The sequence below is a fragment of the Fopius arisanus genome, unplaced genomic scaffold (assembly GCF_000806365.1).
Source record: "Fopius arisanus strain USDA-PBARC FA_bdor unplaced genomic scaffold, ASM80636v1 scaffold00039, whole genome shotgun sequence".
NCBI lineage: Eukaryota > Metazoa > Arthropoda > Insecta > Hymenoptera > Braconidae > Fopius > Fopius arisanus.
The window spans coordinates 951,109-966,684 of record NW_011887778.1 but is presented as its reverse complement, the minus strand read 5'-3'; the positions used below and the strand labels follow the sequence as shown (position 1 = coordinate 966,684).

Sequence of the window (15,576 nt, the reverse complement as noted above, 5' to 3'; positions counted from 1 at the left end):
TTTAGTGGCTGACAAGTAGTTCTATTTATTATATATTTTTTAAAAATATTCACTCCGGGAGTCGCTAAGTATTTTCATTAATCGTTAGTGGTCGCCCAGATGCGCCAGATTGTCCACTCGGGCTCCCGCCTTTTCACGACAAAATGGCCACACATTAATTTCTCATTTGCGACAGTGAAGATATCCGGCGCCAGGCTGAGTAATAACGTTAAAGACCCGATCGATATTTTTACAATATTTCAATCCCTCAAGCATAGCACCGAAGTAATTAACAGTAGATTTATTACGGAAAATTTTTATGTAATTTTCAGTGGAATATTGATGAGAGACCGAAACGCCGTCCTAATTAAATCTGTCAATTTCCCGAGGCGTCTGGCATTTGTCATTAAATTGAAAATTCCAACTTTACGCGCAACACGGTAAATTCATGATGTAAAATCAATCGGGGGAATTGCTACGGAATCCCAAGCCAATTTGTTCACGCGTTGATATTCCTGATTGGCTGTTGACATTGATATAAATCATGATTACTAATTATGAAAATTAAAATGTACCCGGAGTTCGCTTCGAGATGCCATTTGAGGGGGGAAACATTTATTTTGTGACTGAAAAATCGCAATAAATAATATTCGAGAGCACGTCAACTATCGAAGAGCTCATCAAAGTCCACCCACAGAGTTCAATACCTCCCCTGCTCGTTACGCTCAATTAATTTCCGATGTGTAACGAACCTGTGCGTTTACATGTTCGATTAACCATAACCAATTCCATTGATAACAGAGAATCGTCCATTACACTTGATTAAGAAGAATCACGGGATGTATTTTGCGGAATTATCGTTTCGCAATAATATCTAATGCCCACTAATTTCCAGTTGAATTATACAATTCTAACGAAAGGCAATTTGACCGGGGAATTCAACAGGTGACTCTGGCTCTGTTATGTCTTATCTCCCCGGGATCACTGGAGGGAGATAATTGTAACGAGACACAAGAGACAACACGTAAATCTCAAAGTAACACTGACAAATAAATGTCGATGTACACCTGAAGTTTACTGGCAACTGGTGCTCGTATCGAAGAAGATGGACTGGGACTTCTTAGGGCGGACATTTCAACGCCATCACTCCGGTTCAATGTGAATTATGTCTAATTAGTGGTTACACGCTCTCTGCCACCGTGATAAATTCATCGGTGCCGGCAAACACACGAGAAAATATCCGGAAATCGCGCCTCGTTATCAGACTAATTAGATATTCATTTCGAGAGGCCAGAGAGTTTATCCAACGAACAATGCCCCTAAACTGCCAATTAATTAGTGACGGTAATTAAAGGGAATTTTGAGGGGAAAATTGAAGGTGAAAATTGTCAATGAATTTATGAAGAATTTGTTGAAAAATAATCATGGGGTTTTGAGAATGTTAGAAAGAAACGGAAATATATGACGCAATTACTCAAGCGACGGTTGCGACAGTTTGTGGATAGAGTGAATTGGAAAATTGAAAAGTATTAATTAAGAGGAGAAATATTGAAATCTATGTATTTATCCCCTCACAGTTCGCGTCGTTCATTTTTTATTTTCATGTACCTCTATCTATCCAACCGTTCAGCGGAATTTCACACGAGAAGACTCGGTATTTCCGTAAGGATAGGGCCGGTTCTTTCAGCGGGAAGATAACGAGACCATTAGAGAGTGGACAGTGGGATGCACCCAACAACGAAACATAAAAACCCTATTTACCAAGTCCGAAATAAAAGAAAAACCGACAACTCAACACCGGAATACACCCAACGAAAAAAAAAAATCAGCGGGAAAAAATTGTGAGATAAAAATAGCGGGAGAGAGTTATTGAATATGAAAATATCTATTCATTCGTATCGCATTGAAGTTAAAATAGCAAATCAAATAAAAAGCTGAAAATAGAATATTTGATAAATGCACGTGGTCACCGACGTCAGCCCCCAAAACGATTTAATTAAACGTGAGGCAAATTATTGCTCGCGTAACAATTTTGAAACGTCGGAATCACCTGGCAACAAAGGTGTAATTACCGAGTCGTCTTGTTTTCAATTATGAAAGTGAATGGAATTCCAGTTTCCCCTGATTAACAAAGTCACTTCAATTGCATCTCCGTCCTGGTGTAGAATACAACATTGAATTTGTTGTTACCGAGACTGTGTGCGGTATTATATTTTTTTTTATATTCATAAATATTAAACGAATTTCCGTGCGGGAACCTTCTCCACGAGTGGTGCCCTAATTTTAAATGAACGTATACCTATGTCGAAATAACCAGATGGTATATAACTCGAGGACATAATCGATTCGATCAACTCTCACGCGTGCTCCATTTTCGTTCACAATATCCTTGAAAACTTGAATCATGACGCACATCCTCTCTCTTCATGCTCTCGTCCCACCGATTAACTCGACGAGAATTGTTCTGGCAATTCCCTTACATGTGGTTCACCTCCAAGAAATTATTGCCGATCTATCTTCTCATTTTGGTAATTTTTTCACAAATTCTCCCAGTCATGCGTTTATTTCTCTGAATCCGGTTGAATTTTCGGGAATCTGTGCAAAAATTAACTGAATAATAATAATATTAAAAAATATGAAAATTAATATAAAATATAAAATATAAAATATAAAATGAAATATGAAAAATTTTTCTAAAAAATGTTTGAAAAAAACAGAAATGAGAGAATACCGGCGATAATTTCTAGAGTATGACTTTCGTCTTTAATACCATAAACGAATAATGCATCGGACAATGCGAATCGATACAAATGAATTGGCAATCGGAAAATTGTTGATGGTATTCACGAGCACGAGCCACGGTGCGGTTGCTTTGAGATAGAAATTGATCGGTGTTTATTATCGTCTGCCTCATCTGTCTTGGTTCATTCCACACAGCGGAAATGAATCGATTCATCTCATCGTACATAGTCGGGGTAATCTCCTTGCATAACTCAATAAAAAAAGAAAAAACACCGCATGACACGTAGAAAACGACTCCACGTCATTTAATCTTGCATCCTGTTAGTCCGAATAAAAAATTATAAGCTTCTGGTAATTCGATTTTATCGCGTGTGATGATAAAAAGAAAATTCAAAGAGGATATGTCACGTAAAATCTGAGATAGCTGAAAATTTATATTGGGTAATGAGAGATGAGGAATTTTTCTTGATATGATACAATACGGATATTTTTTATTCATTCGTGAATTGAAAAGCCAGAGGAAGAAATTTTGCGGATGGAGAATATTTATTGAAATTGTAGGGTTTTTGGAAAATTGAGAGTATTTTTGGGTAATTATTATTCGAAGCTTTTCGTGGAGGAGAAGTTTTGGATCGTTTTGTGGAATTCGAAAAACGTGCCAGAATTCCGATAACGTCGGTAAATAGAGAAGAACATTATCGTAAATTAGATCAGCCGCACATGTTTCCATGAATATCGAAAAATAGAAGAACGACGAGACCTCAAGCAATAATATTTCTTAAAAATATTCCAACGCATTGATTCGCCATTCGATTAATTCCGTAATTCCCGAAATTCCCTTTGCCCATATTTTTGACAAATACAGTAGCAAAGTTTCAATTTAATTGATTCGAAATCCATAAAATTAATGCAGGATAAAAAAAAATGACAGAATTCCCGGAAAATTCCAGAATAAAACGGTTGACCCAATTATTACCCCAGAAACAAAAACGAAATATCAAATGAATTTCCCTTATCATGAAATGAAAGCAATAAATTCAAACGACGAATTTTCAGAAATTGTGTTATCACTGGTCCTTCAAAGAGACCATTCATTGCAGCTATGGCATGCGATGTACGAATCCAGATATTAAAAAAAAAAGGCAAATGAAAAACGTGGGGTGCCTGGTACAGGGGATAAAGCTGAAAAACACCACGAGAAAGGTCGACTCCAAAATCCTCTGACTGCACACGACAATTCACTGTGACCCTGAATGCAATCCGGCACTCAGTTGAAAACTGGGGTAAAATTGTTTGGTATTGTCTCCTTTAATCCACATACGAGACGGAATTAAACCAGAATTACCAGGCTGACAATCAGCTGGGATATTTGGAGCGGACTACAGCCACACCACTGCACTCATTGTTCCCATCCAGGTTCAATGAAATTAAATATAAATTGGTCAAGGCCACAACATTGCAACGCAATACCCCCCAATAGTCAGTGAAATAATGCGAAATTCGTGATACCATCTTGGAGTGAGAAATTTAGTGAGACCACCTAAAGAATTCTTGATAGGTCATGTGATCCGGGTAATGAGATTTTTCTCGTTACCGAGCACGACAACGTCAAAGCGCAATGATGACTAGTCATTTATGATTGCCCATGAAGTTTCCTTCAAAATTGCAATTAGACTTCTGCGTCAAAAGAAAGTTAATCCGCTCGTAACGAGGGGATCCTCATGATGAACGTGTTAATTATCATTCAAATGGATCCATTCGTTAGGTGCAGTCTCGTTAATCAGTGTTGGTTAACTAACCCCCACTGCGACGACATACCGATTTTTTCGGTTATCCCGTGGGGATATAATTTTCCACGTCTGTTTTTAGGAGATGGAATTCGTGTGAAAGCGAATTAGGGTGGATACAAGTCGTAAACTTCAGCGATTATGGCGAAGACTCGTTGCGTTAAGATTTTTCTTTTTTTTAATCATTCCACTGGAATTTCTCGAGGATGATGTTTATGGGTGTCATGATCCCCCGGAGATTCTGAATCGAGATGTTGGATTTTAGAGGGAATTATCCGGTCTGTCACCTCTGCCCACTTGATTCGCCCTGCGAGAATTTATTTTGACGAGATTCTCAAGTTCTGGTTAATATATCTGTCTCATCTTCTTCAACAGCTCTTCAAGGAATCCAACAATTACATTATCTGTTTATTCGAGCAGTTTCAGAGCTGCAAATGCAATCCTTCATCAAAATTCCCAACAAGTCCATCATTCAGTGGCAATCACTCGTCCCAGCGAACTTAATAATTCAATTAAACTTCATTATGGCAGTTGTCTATTTGTCATTAGATAAAGATTTTAAATTCACCCTGCGCACTTACGATTCGTTAATAAATTGATGAGTAACCGAGATGTGCCTCATTTAAGAACAACATCTGTAATTAATTCAATTCAACTGCATTTACCAGACAAACAAATCCTCAACCAATACAAATTCTATTCGCAATAATTACGATTGCACCTGTTCCCCAAAAATTTCGAATAGCATGAACGAACGAGTGTTCAAGCTATTCATTTAAATTCAACATGAACCCGGAATTGACGACACGATCAACCTAACAATTAAACTTGAGGATTAATCTTCAGGAGGATTCAGCATTGCATTGAGTACACGATAATCGTAAAGCTGTTGGATACACGCTGACATTAAAGCCAAGAGGAAGTTCCCCGGGTAAAAAGCCCTGGAGGTTACAGCATCGAGATCAGCGTTAGTGTGGAGTTTGAAAATTCACAAAATGTTTTCACCTCCCGGTTGGTATGACGGCGTACAGATTGTAACGCTTGTGGGTAATTGATATCTGGCATTGAAATGGTTAAAAATATAAAACAACCATCTCCGAGTATGTGATATCTGCATAATAAATGAGTAGAAAAGAAGACATTCCGTATTCGCATCGTGGTTATACTCATTTATTCGTTTGCTATGCCTTAGAGCCACACCCTGACTCTACCTAGTGAATGGTTTACCAGTGGAAGAGATATTAACTTTTCTATGGTGGCTATCTGTACCTTGTTCGCGATCACTGATCCAGAGTCATTAAAATTTTATTGAATACCACCTGTGGCAAAAAAGGATACATTGAATTATCCCGGTGTCGTGGGTTTTTCACGGGTTTCTTTGAAGTTTCACCGATTGCTCAACGGGAATTCCAGATTTTAAGGCACATCAGCGCGATATTTGTGTGGTCATGTGGATAATTACTGTAATTAGTACCGAAGGGCGTGAAATTTATAATCAAATTGGGCCTCAGGGTGTACAGATGGCAAATGCCTCGGACGGAGTTGAATTGAAGTGATTGCAGACAAATGTACTCTATTCTCCTGCTAACTACCTTTTCCACAAAAATTTTTTGGTTTTTTTTTCACGAATTTAGGAGAGCCTTTCATGCAATTCAAATTTACTCAAACTCCGGGTAAATTTCTCCATTTGCGAATTCGAATGCGGGGAAGTACCGTACCGCTGAATACTTTCACTGAGTGCTTTTTTTTTTATTCAAGGAGTGCTGATGAACTTGATAGTTTTGGTGTACGAGTCGCGTGCGACTGGGTCGTGTTGGGAATACCAATGGGTATTTTTGTTGAAGAGTGTTTTGATGTTTTTTTTATGAATGCTGGGTTATCAGCATTCGGACGACTGGGATAAGCCTGGAGTGAACTACAAATTAAATTCAAAGTCCAGAGAAATATCGAATCGTAAATATCGCACTCCGCTGTGACATTTTTGCTCACTCCATTATTTGATAATTACCCAGGTGTCCAGATTATTTAAATTTAATTTTTTATTTGAGATAGTTAAGTCACGACGGATTCGTTGGAAATTGAACTTGGAGGAATGGAGGCGCTTTATGGATTGATTGGATGTATCCTGGGTGGTAATGACCCGGTGAATCTACCCTGGGCATCAAACACCCTTAAACTCGACAGAGATTGGTACGTATCAAGGGCAACTGTTCAGTGTCAAACTGAATGCTGGGTGCACGCGTATTCATTCCGCCAACATTGCAGTAATACGAGTTATGTACGGACGTCAGGGCTTTGAGGGTGCAATCTGCTCGGGCGTAATTGTGAGCCAGAGACCGGAAAGCTGATGGATACTGTTTCCTCAGGGTCTCGTACATTAATTCATTTAGGTGGACTTGCCCGTCTACATACACCACTACAAATTCTTTATAAACCCAATGAGTGGTAATGAGAAATTTTCCTGTAATTAGTCCGAGAAAATCAATCGAGTTCACCATTTTGGGAAATTCGAGGGCTTTTTTGGAAAATTAACAGTCAATTGTCGGGTATTTTATGGGAATTTTTAGCTTTCTGTGAATTATTCTGTGGAGACTGAGAGGAATAAAATACCGGTGAAAATGTGTGTGTGAACTTTTAATTAATAAATAATATTGAATATTCATGCTTTCATGGTTTTTTTTTAATTGAATTTGCCGTCCCTCTTCCGATAATTACCAATCAAGTCTCCATGAAATTCCAATTTTCCCCTAACGGGAATCGATACATATTTATTATTCCTAAAAACAATATAGATTCTCAATCCAAAAAAAAATGTTGTGGTCATTATTTTCAAAAGCGCTTGGAAAATATTGATTTATTAAATTGTCCGTCTCCCTCCGATAATTCCCAATCATTTCTCAATAAAATTCCAATTTTCTTCTAACTGTAATCCGACATATATTCATTATCCCGGAGACCAATATAGATATTCTCCTTTGAAAAAAAATATACAAAAAGGCTGAGATAGAAAATAAGTAAAATAAATGGATTTCTTATTAATTTATTTGGTGATAAATGGAACTAGGCAGCCATTCGTGTTGGAATGAGAAAAATATCTGTCATTTTTGGTGAATACTTCTATAATCCCATATGGGATCCTAATGCCTATGACGATGACTGCTGCACGATTAATCCTCAAGTCATCAGGTGACTAAAGCACAAATTGACTGAATGACCTGGCAACCTGTTGACAATGTTTGCACCGGCACGGAAACGGAGGATTAGCAGGTACATTTTAGGGTACCTTTTGTTCACAATGTTCCCGACATTTTATTTTCCCTCCGGGGTTCATATGCCCAGACTCCTCGTCTTGCACCTGGCTACCTGAGCCTGGGAGCCTGTGGTTCGCTCTTAAATCAGTGGAGATAAAAGAAAGGAGAAAAAAAGGGACTTCAAAGAATAAAAAGGACAGATTCCCGGAAAATCCAGACATTCCCCACGAACTATTTTCGTGGCATTCCGGAAAAAGGGACAGTCCACTGAAAATCGAGGAATTCTAGTGAGAATTTACGGGTGACATTCACATATTTGTGAATCCAGTTCTGATTTCTGGCGTTTTAAATCGATAATTGGTCGTTAGATTTAACAGCCTCCGGAATATTCGCGATATCGGAGCGGGGGATTTTTTTTTTTCTCTCGGTTGTAACGCAGGCTGACTTATTACTCTCTGACTTATATGCAAATCGGTAATTAATTTGATAAATGCACGTGTGCAAACATTATGTGCAGACGGACATGCGCGTATGTCGGGGGAATTCAGATGGATTAATGAATTGAGTGTCGTGATAACGTTTTGCTCTGATATATTTTCCGATCGATAATTCTCGGGGGTGATGCACAGATAAATTGAAGACCGAGTGCGGCAATTCGAGGTGAAAAAAAATATGAGGGCCTCAATTATTTTTGTCAACGGAAACCGGCAAGATTTACGAATCGATTGAAAATTTCAACGAATACAATTTTACGATTTGATCGATTGATTTTTTTCTACAATTAACAAATCTTAATAAATTGTTATAGTCACTATAATAATAATCTCTCAAGTGAAACCAGAAAATTGGTATAAAAAAAAATTTTCTTCTGGTACATCCTTATCATCTCCGCGGATAATTAAATTCCGCGTCGGCACCGGTGCAATCCATTTCTCTCGCGGAAATTTGCATGGAGCCGTTGCCCATCGTTTACATTTTATCAGTGGTGTAACGGGAGAGTGCGCGATGTAGATGACGCATTTTTTTTTTGTTAATACACGGGATTCTGAAGCGGTACTCCACTACGTGCGACACGCGAGAGAGTACTCGCCATTTCTCCGGCAAATCGTTGAAATGAACGAATGGAAAAGGAAAGAGGATGGGATGGAATTGTGGGGCGATCGTGACCGTGGCCTTTACGCCTGAATTCCATCGTAAAGTTCGTTTGTACCCAGGTGTCATCACGTTTTCTGTGTTTCGCACAGCGTGACGATTTCCGGGGAACGAGACAATTCGCAACAGGTGGTCCACCAATGGTCCAGGACCTTGATTTGTTAATCTAATATTTCCCGATCTATCAACAATTATCGACAAAAAAAGCCCCTCAAATCGGATCCGATCAATCAAATTTGGAATCAATATTCCAAATTCAAAAAATGGCGAAGACGCAGACAAAAATCAAGCAATCGACCTATCAATATTTATTCATCACCCCTGGGATATAGGCCGCAGAAAGTGGCATGTAACCATTTTACCGAGGGCTACGCTATTTTTATTACGTATTATCCATAAAAATTTCAACTTTCACCGAACCACTGTTGGGATTATGAAAAAATGAAAATGATAAAAAAATTGGAGATTATTATGAGTCTCATTTAGACAATTAAATAATCCAGGGAACACTTTATCATTGATTTTATCACGTGGGAGGTTTTTTTATCCTATAGGGGGAGGGTTTGCAGGTGGATAATCTCGCAATTACTCGAAAAATTGGGGTATCAATTGCAATGGGCTGCTGATAACTGGCGATTGGGTCAGAGGTCGCAGTATTGGCTTGTACTTGAGCACAAGTGGATAAGACAAATTCTCAACTTCTCACTGCAATGTGCATTGTAAATATTCAGGTGAATCAATGTGTGTCCCCCTCTGCCCCCCCATGGATATAACGGTGACGACGGGGTCGCCATCGTGGCCTCCTTACCCCAACTCCAGTGCTTCATCTCTCTTTCACCTCATATGCTTTTTCATTCTCAGCTCCCGAGGAGAAAAAAAATCTTGAATAACTGTACATCGAACGTTGTAATACGCGTAATGGAGTGAGATCTCTTCGTTGTGGATCGTAAATAAAATTATAACCCGGTGGATGTATTTTTCGGGGGGTATATTTTTGTCGATAAAAATTTACTGCTCTCGTGCTGTGAAATCCTGAGAGGCGGAGATGATTATTCAGGGGAGTCAGGATTTCTTACACTTGAAAATTTTCGGATCGGCGGGAGAAAATTGATATTACATTTTTTTTCTGGATTAATTCAGGCAATTTAGTAAGTTAATTTCTGGGAAAAACACCTTGTTTTAACGGGATTATAATTTTTCGTGGGACTTTAGGGTTTAATTTTCATAATGAAAATATTTTTTAAAGTAATTATCGAGAGACTTCTGGCATTCGTTACGCATTTCGGTGCTTTATTTTCCAAGAAAGTGTAACGGGAAAAAAGGGGCAACGATTCCTCGAACCTATATGTATGTATCCGGAGTATCAGAATTTTCAATAATTATTTAAATACTTGTCCCAGGGAATGTAATTTTTTCCAAAACGAAGAGCCCTCGAGACTAATTAAAACAATGGACCAGTTTAATTACAATCGTCCGACTTGAAAGTTCTGAACATCCGAAATGAGACCTTTGAAACCCATCAATCCTCACTCCAATTTTTTATAAGTCCCAGAATAAATTGATTTATTTAATTAATTCTCCGTCGACAATTCGCGCAAAAAGAAATTCACCGGTTTTCCACGACGACGTGCAATCCAGAAAGATAAAATTACCTAACGACATAAAATCAATGCGAGATTGTTACCGCCATATACCATCCGCAACGTATAATCCAAGACGAGTCATAAATCTCAATCGTTTTATTTATAATTTGCCTCCTAATTACGACAGAAGCCGGCGGTTTACTTGGGTATAGGTTGAACATCACAAACGACGTCTCATTGTGTTTAGTGTTTTTCCCTTTCTTCATATGTTTAGAAATAAATGAACGAACGAGTTTTACACGACGATAAAATAACCGAAGAGATCCCTGAAGGTAGAAGCCCGAGGAAACCGTCTTCGACACGAAATTTACAATCCCTTTTCAAGTAACATCCCGGGGAGATACCCACAAACCCCCGAGTCTGTGAAATTTGCATTGTACATCCTCTTTCTTTTTACCCCCCTGTCTTACGTTTAGCTTCATAATATTTTTTACTTATTCTTTATGGTTCTTTTGTTTTATTTCATTGTAAATTTATGCCTGGGGAGAGCATCGACCCAACGGGAAAACTATTTCCAGTGCACGCATACAGGGCATTACGAATTTTCTCAGGGCGAGAAATCAATTCGACTCGCGAGACCGAGAATGCGAGTGTACACTAGAATTTCAAAGTAGTTATTGTACTTTTCGAGATGAGAAAAAATTGCAATTGTGAAACAAGTGGTGACCTTGTCTAAGACGACTTGGATATTAATAGATTCAACGCGGAGGAATAAAATTACCAGAAGAATTATCAGGAAGCTAAGTAATTGTGGAATGTCATCACGTTTTCTACGAGGAAAAAATGTCCAATCAGATGATGAAAAAATACCTGATTTGCCATTTTTGTAAAAGAGAAAATGAGGCAAGATGAGCCATCATTTGTAATCATCGTGAGCTCCGCATAATTTTTCCGGGACGATGGATGCTTTATCCGGTATTTTCTCATTTTTATCGAGAGGAGTGAATGGATCAGCGCAAAATGACGTGAAATCGATGTGTGAAAGTAACGAGTTGTTGATCGTTACGCGTGTACGGTTAGATGACCTGTGACATTTTAATGTAAATCCGAAAAGAAATTATTTTCACTGGGATATCGGCAGCATAATGACAGAAGAGTCTAAGCCCCGGAAAATGTTTTTAAATGAGAAATTAAATGAGAAATTAAATGAGAAATTGAATTAGGAGTTAAATTAGGAATTAAATTAGGAATTAAGTGTTGAATGTCTAGTTTTATTTGGAGGGAATGCCTTGGGGCTAATGACAAATTGACACGCGAGAATTTCCGACAGGGGGTGGGAATTTAGCTGATGGGGATGTTAAGGTATCCACTGGAGGGAAGTGGAAGAGGAAGAGGACAGTTTTCACTCCACGAGAGGCTGAAATTTTCTTGAGCAAACAAGTGGTCGTGCACTGGCTAGTCCTCCACGGAGTCGACAAGTGTGGGATATTTTATTTAACCAGTGCCAAGTGTTCTCTGGCGTTGAAACAATATTATGCTGGGAGATTTTTCATTCAGAAGCAGGCAGAGTACTTCCTGTACGAGAAAAAGTATCGCGTGGGTTGAGCCCAAGAATCGTATATCACTGTTCAAATTTTTATCTGAATTTACCGAATTTTATTCACGCAAAATTTTCATCGTGCAATTCCTCTGAAATTTTAGAATGTCTAAACACCAAATTAAATTGAGAATATTGTGGATTAATCAGAGTTTTTATTCTTTAATTTAGTATTAATAAGGATCGGATAGAGATGATTAATGATTTTATTAAGGAGGAAATAACGAGGGATCAACGAACTTTCTTCATTCGTTATTTCATTTTCCGTCATTTAATAATTTAGAGGACAACCGGGTGTTACTCTTGAGCAACTGCATATGCGTGATGATTTTTACGAAGTAGACAGCAAACTAGTAATATAACGATTGCTCCATGTTGCCATGTGCGTGCCACTGACTATTCCATTTCAAAATAATCTATTGAGCCGATTTCCGAAGCCGTTTCGCCGAAAAATCCGCCAAAACGAATCCCCCAAGTGTGAATCCAAGAGGAACTCCAGAATTCCGTGGAATTTCAGGTGAAATAAAAAATGAGAATTGATTCACGCGGTCAGAAGCCCGTAATCCCTTATATTTCACGTCCCACCGGTCAGAGATATTTATGGAGACTAGATGTACGACAATAAGGTTCGTTAACAAACGCCCATGCACTTAGAGTTTGCACTGGAGAAACCTAGTCCTTGCAGGTGGAATATTGCGTGTTTATTCAAATGGTGTTGTGTTATTTTAACAGACAGAAGCGCAAGCGTTGAATTATTTATGACAAAAGTCAGAGTCGATGATTCGGATGTCGAAATCGTCACTCAGTAGAATATTTCAATAAAATCCACAAAAACGGCGATAACTTGCAATTTTTTTTCAATTTAATTACCAAAGAAAGAGATATTGTTTATGGAATTATCCACTTGTTCATTCATTGTTTATTTTCTGTGTGATATTTTGTCTTGGGTTGAGAGATCTCGGAGATTATTACAAGAGCCAACATTCAGGGGAATTTCCATTCTATTCTCTCCTGTTTCAGTTATCTATGACCTCATTCAGCGCAAGGGTAGAGTGAAAAAAGGAGAAAAACAATAAACAATGGGAGGCCCGGTAAAGGTCAGGTGTTTTATTGATTTTTTTTTTTTGCGAGAAGTCGAGATGTCGGAAATCAATCATGAGATGGTACGAGTGCTCTCTTGCAGAATCACTGACCGAGACATGAAGAGATACTAAAGGATTCACCAAACGTTCATCATAATGCAATTAGTGTAAACGTGCGTTGGTGTATACGGAAAAGGGAAACGGAGTACAGAAAATGGTGGATTGAGAATGAGAATAAAATAAACGGTTGAGACCCTAGAGGTATATCATTTGCATTTGCGCTCCCAAGTTGTACATATCTATAACTCCTGGGGATCTGAAACGCATGGCTGAGTCCAGGGACTTCAGGCCAAAGAAATCAACGGCTGGGGGAGGGATGAATCTGCAGTGGGTTATAACTTATATAAAACTCACTGGTATTACATTATTAATAAACTTGCTACTTCACATCGAAATTTCATTGTTCGTCAAGAAGTTGAAAAGGAATTCGTCAATTGCACTATTTCCGCGTATTTCCGCGTATTTCCGCATTCGCGACAGTATTCTCAGGTAATTGGGTAAAGTTGTCATTTGTCGTAAGTACTTCTCGGGTTAAATTACGATTCCTGGGGAGGATCGGGCTTTTATATTTCAAGAAACAGCCAGGGGGAAGTCCGCGTAAGCTTTGCCGCTTGAATTTCAAGTGGATCAGGGTTTAGCATTCGCCCAACTTGATAATTTCATAAGGACAAGCGAAGCGTAAAGTGCATTTGCCCGCGTAGTTTTCCACTGTCGTCTATATATTTGAAAAACTTTTCCAAACTTTTCTGTCCCTCTTAGTCGTGAGTCTTGAAAATTTCTCACAACTTCTGATATTTCCGTTGAATTTTTAAAGAATTTTTTCTTTTAAACTCCAGAATTTCATATAAATTCCAGTTCAATTGAGAAATTGACTCTAAAGTCAATAAGATTCAATTCCAAATTGATTTTTAAGGAATTATGATCCAAAAAAATCATGTAATTGATGGAAAATGTTTAATTTTTGTTTTTAAATCGAGTTGAAGATATCTTTACAAAAAATTACGGGAAAAATACAGTGACAAAAGTGGATCGGGGTAACATGAGTGTTTTGGAACGAGTTCAAGTGTTTCATATCGACGGGTATCGAGTGCCCGGAAACCGACACGCGTCGGAACTCCGATAACGATATTTAATGTCCCCTGGTGCACCGGGTCATCGGGATCGGGTTAAAAGCTCGAGGACTAACGTATAAATACACCGAGAAACGTGCATTACCCCGCGTCCTATTCTGTTCACGATCAATAAATAATTTATCTCCCATGAATTACAATCACCGGTCTAGCCTCCCGATCCACATTGTCCAGAAAGTCACGCGAAATTTATAATCGGATATAAATACCCGCGAATATTTTTCAAATGCTAATAATCGATAAACCCTGACGATCGGTATTATCTATTCATTCGTAAATCAAGAGACCTATTCCTCTCGCTGACGTTGTCCTTGCAGAACATCGTAATAATTTTCCTCGTGTCTAGGAATATGAAAATCAACAGGTGTATCGACGCGCGCGCACATCTCCCTTCACCGATAATTATCCCAATAAATAATCGACATACCATCATTGATGCACTGCTAATTCCAGAGGTCTATCGTCATCACTTAGAACTCACAATGTCATAATAGCAACACTCCAAGTTTCACTCAATTAAAAAAAAAACTCACTGTCACTTCACCCACTCGTTCATTCAACCGGTAACGATTGCTTCAGCTGCGCGATTCACAGGTTAAATTTCAAATTTTCTTGAATTTTCCGGATGATCTCAGGCCGTGAAAATGAGATTATTCGCCCGATCGATTGGAACTCCGAGGACTGGAACTCCGAATTTTTTGGAGATCTTCCAGAGGTGTACTGCACCTGGTGCGATAAATCGGTAGTTATTTATGTTATTTAATTTGCTCATGTGGAGGAAGATCGGCAGGAGAAACGAACGGATTTTCAACCTGGCGAACAACGACTGAACTCACAAACGGGCAGGTAGGTGAGCTCTTGGTGCCCCACCACAATTCAAAACTTGTACGCCAGCCGCTCGCCAGTTTGCCTTCTCTTTTTCCACCGAGTTCACGTCAACCTTTTTCTCTCACTCTATCGTTTCTCATCTCATTTCTTTACACACCTTCGCACTACCCGACCTGTTTGACCGATCTTGGGGTCCTCGAATTACCGCAACTGGGGACAGAAATTCGATATCAATTTTTTCTTTTTTATTGTTTTTTTTTCTTCGAGGGGGAAAGTCAAGTGGAAATAATATCCCAAATTGTTACCTGTTACCGGTTTTTTTAGAATAAGTTTTCAGTCGAGTTGTTTCTACTTCCGTAATTTCCGGGAAGGGGTGCCGATGCAG

General features: G+C 38.7%; 1 protein-coding gene across 1 annotated transcript in view; it reads right to left on the bottom strand.

Annotated features, from left to right (window-relative positions):
* Cad99C (cadherin-99C) overlaps positions 1-15,200 on the bottom strand; it is a 66,141-nt gene extending 50,941 nt beyond the window's left edge. Inside the window, exon 1 of the mRNA XM_011304865.1 lies at positions 14,791-15,200. Coding sequence (XP_011303167.1) covers positions 14,791-14,796 — 6 coding nt within the window. The 5' untranslated portion in view covers positions 14,797-15,200. The remainder of the gene's footprint in view (positions 1-14,790) is intronic.
* Positions 15,201-15,576: the final 376 nt, after the last annotated feature.